This window comes from Tupaia chinensis, unplaced genomic scaffold (genome assembly GCF_000334495.1).
Source record: "Tupaia chinensis unplaced genomic scaffold, TupChi_1.0 Scaffold000192_1, whole genome shotgun sequence".
Lineage (NCBI taxonomy): Eukaryota > Metazoa > Chordata > Mammalia > Scandentia > Tupaiidae > Tupaia > Tupaia belangeri.
In genome coordinates this window covers 1,988,332-1,990,771 of record NW_006159667.1, presented here as the reverse complement: position 1 = coordinate 1,990,771, position 2,440 = coordinate 1,988,332, and the positions used below count along the sequence as shown (strand labels likewise).

Here is a 2,440-nt window from a genome sequence, read left to right as displayed (position 1 = left end):
CTGATAGACAGGTGCTATTTTGGATCCCCAACTATCTGAGCCGATCCAGAGAAAATGTCCACTTTGGTTTAATTTTTTTGCTGCTTCTAATATCCGCCTGAAGAAATAAAAAGAAAGAAAGCATAGGATATTAACATTATAATTATAAATGTTACCAGACAGGCTTTATGGAGTTATATATACTCAGTGGGCCACTGTTAAAATTAGTCAATCACTTTAACTGCCTGAGTCTTATCATCACCCAAAGGAAGTAGAGCAGAGGCTTAAACTCCAGCACATGCTAATTAGGCTTATCGTTAGCCTCATTCACATCATTCTATCACCCTTATTTGTCTCACCCTATTCAGTCCCCAAATTTTACTCTACCAGTATTTCAGACTTAGAAACTATAAGGTTGTTCTATCTGTGTAACAGAAGGCAGTCAGTAATGGCAAAAGAATTTTGTAATTCCTGTGAAATCTCACACGATTTTACATTGAATATGAAATATGTTAGAAAAAGGATGTAGGCCACGAATTTGATCCTGTCTATGGAAGAAAAGTAATCAGCACCTGATGTCATCCTCATTGGCAAACATAATCACTGCTCGAGCATTAGGTGTTTCTAGCAGGCGTTTAATAATTTTTTCAAATTCTCCAGGTCTTGGTTCACGTGGGATTTTCTGTGACTGAGCAATGCAAACACCACCTATTTAAAGAAAGAAAAAAAAATTAAAAAGCAAGATGATTCAGAAAGAATATTTATTTAACAAGTCTAATGAGGTTAACTACTTGATAAAAGCACGTGATTTAGTACAGGATATTATTTGTCAAAACATCTGTCATTCTCGGTTATTAAAAGTAACTGTATTTGTTTGCCTTATAATATGTACTTAAAATAAATGACCAATTACTTAGTCATTTATGGGCTTTATTTTTTTCTAATTTAAAGATTATTTTTGTGGATGAACGTTAAGAAAATCAAAGTGTTTAAGATGTGTGATTACAGTGAAAAAAATGTAAGGAATTATTTATGTAACATAACCCAAAGGACAAGTAACAGAATTAACAAAAAGTATGAGTATATATTATAAATAAGACCCCTATTAAGTAGTAAAAAAATTTTGCTACTTTTATTCATTAGTAAGCCTCTGTCAAAGTTAATTCTATTATCTAGCTAATAATGTTACATGAAGATTTTCATGCATCAGCACGATGATGTTATGAGACAGGTGGTCGTCAAGACTGAGACAACATGAGAAAGTACCGAAGATGCAAACCCTCAGTTGACATGTACATGTATCTCCACTACAAAAATTAAATGGCAGGACCAGCAGATGGCATAATGGTTGTGTCGCTGAGCTCCCATGCAGTTGATGGCAATTCGAGTCCTGGACTCAGCTTAAAACACACCAGGTGTGTGTACGTGCATGCCCAAAATCCAGAGAGGAGACTGGAGGAGAAAGTATTGTAGCATGGTCTTCCCCCTCAAGGAGGATGATTTCACACTGTCTGTCTCTCCAGCCAATGTAAGTGCCCTATAACAAAAATCTCTCTTAAAAAAAAAATTAAATGGAAGAAATGCCATCTTATTATAATGGTAAGAAAGAAGAAGGAAGAAAGAGAAATAAGGAAGAAAAGAAAGGAAGAATTTCTTCTCTTGGTCTCTTTTTGTAAGGCAATCAGAAATCAAAGAGGACAGTTCAGAAAATATCTCTGACTCTGGACTGGAGTAGATGGAAAAGGTTTCCCCAATTACTATGAAGCAGAGACATAACATAGTCTGATACTAGAAGAGAAAGCAACTGCATTTATGGTTTAAACAGGCTGTTGATTCATCTGATAATAAAATATCATATATAGCATTGCTTCATCAAAGGCATTTTTAAATCCCCCAAAAAATGATAATGTACTAAGTTGCCCAACAATTATTGGTTGGGATCTATGCTAGGAATCCACAGTCCAACCCAGAAGTTACCATCAACTCTAGAAAATAGGCATTCTAATAAATTATCATGAGATATATGATAAATTATAGAATTAACAGTGTATACCAGCAAAAGGAGCACAGAGGAAGGACTAATGTAGACGAGGAAACTGGATTTTAAAGGGAAAATATACATTCATATTGATTGAAAGTGGGACATTCCTAGTAAAGACCAAAATATGAAAGAATATACCTTGATCATGACCTGTGGTAGAAAATGCCTGGGGTTGAGTCTGGAAAAGATTAGCAGGTTCAGATTCAGAATGACTTTATTAGGCATGCTAAATTCTATATATTCAATGTTCATATATTGCAAGTTAGTCTTACGTGCAATATTAGGAGGTGAGATCTCTAGAAAGTGATTAGATCATGAGTATAGGCTCCTCATTAATGGAATTAGTACTTAACTTAAAAAAAAAAAAAAAAAAAAAGAAGAACTCTTACAATATCCGCTATATGAGGAACACAGAAAAAA

At 34.4% G+C, this 2,440-nt stretch overlaps 1 protein-coding gene across 1 annotated transcript in view; it reads right to left on the bottom strand.

Annotated features, from left to right (window-relative positions):
* Positions 1–2,440, bottom strand: part of GRM8 (glutamate metabotropic receptor 8) — a 398,612-nt gene that overhangs the window by 6,735 nt on the left and 389,437 nt on the right. Inside the window, exons 4-5 of the mRNA XM_027771183.1 lie at positions 552–687; positions 1–97 (exon numbers count right to left, since the gene is read on the bottom strand). Coding sequence (XP_027626984.1) covers positions 1–97; positions 552–687 — 233 coding nt within the window. The remainder of the gene's footprint in view (positions 98–551; positions 688–2,440) is intronic.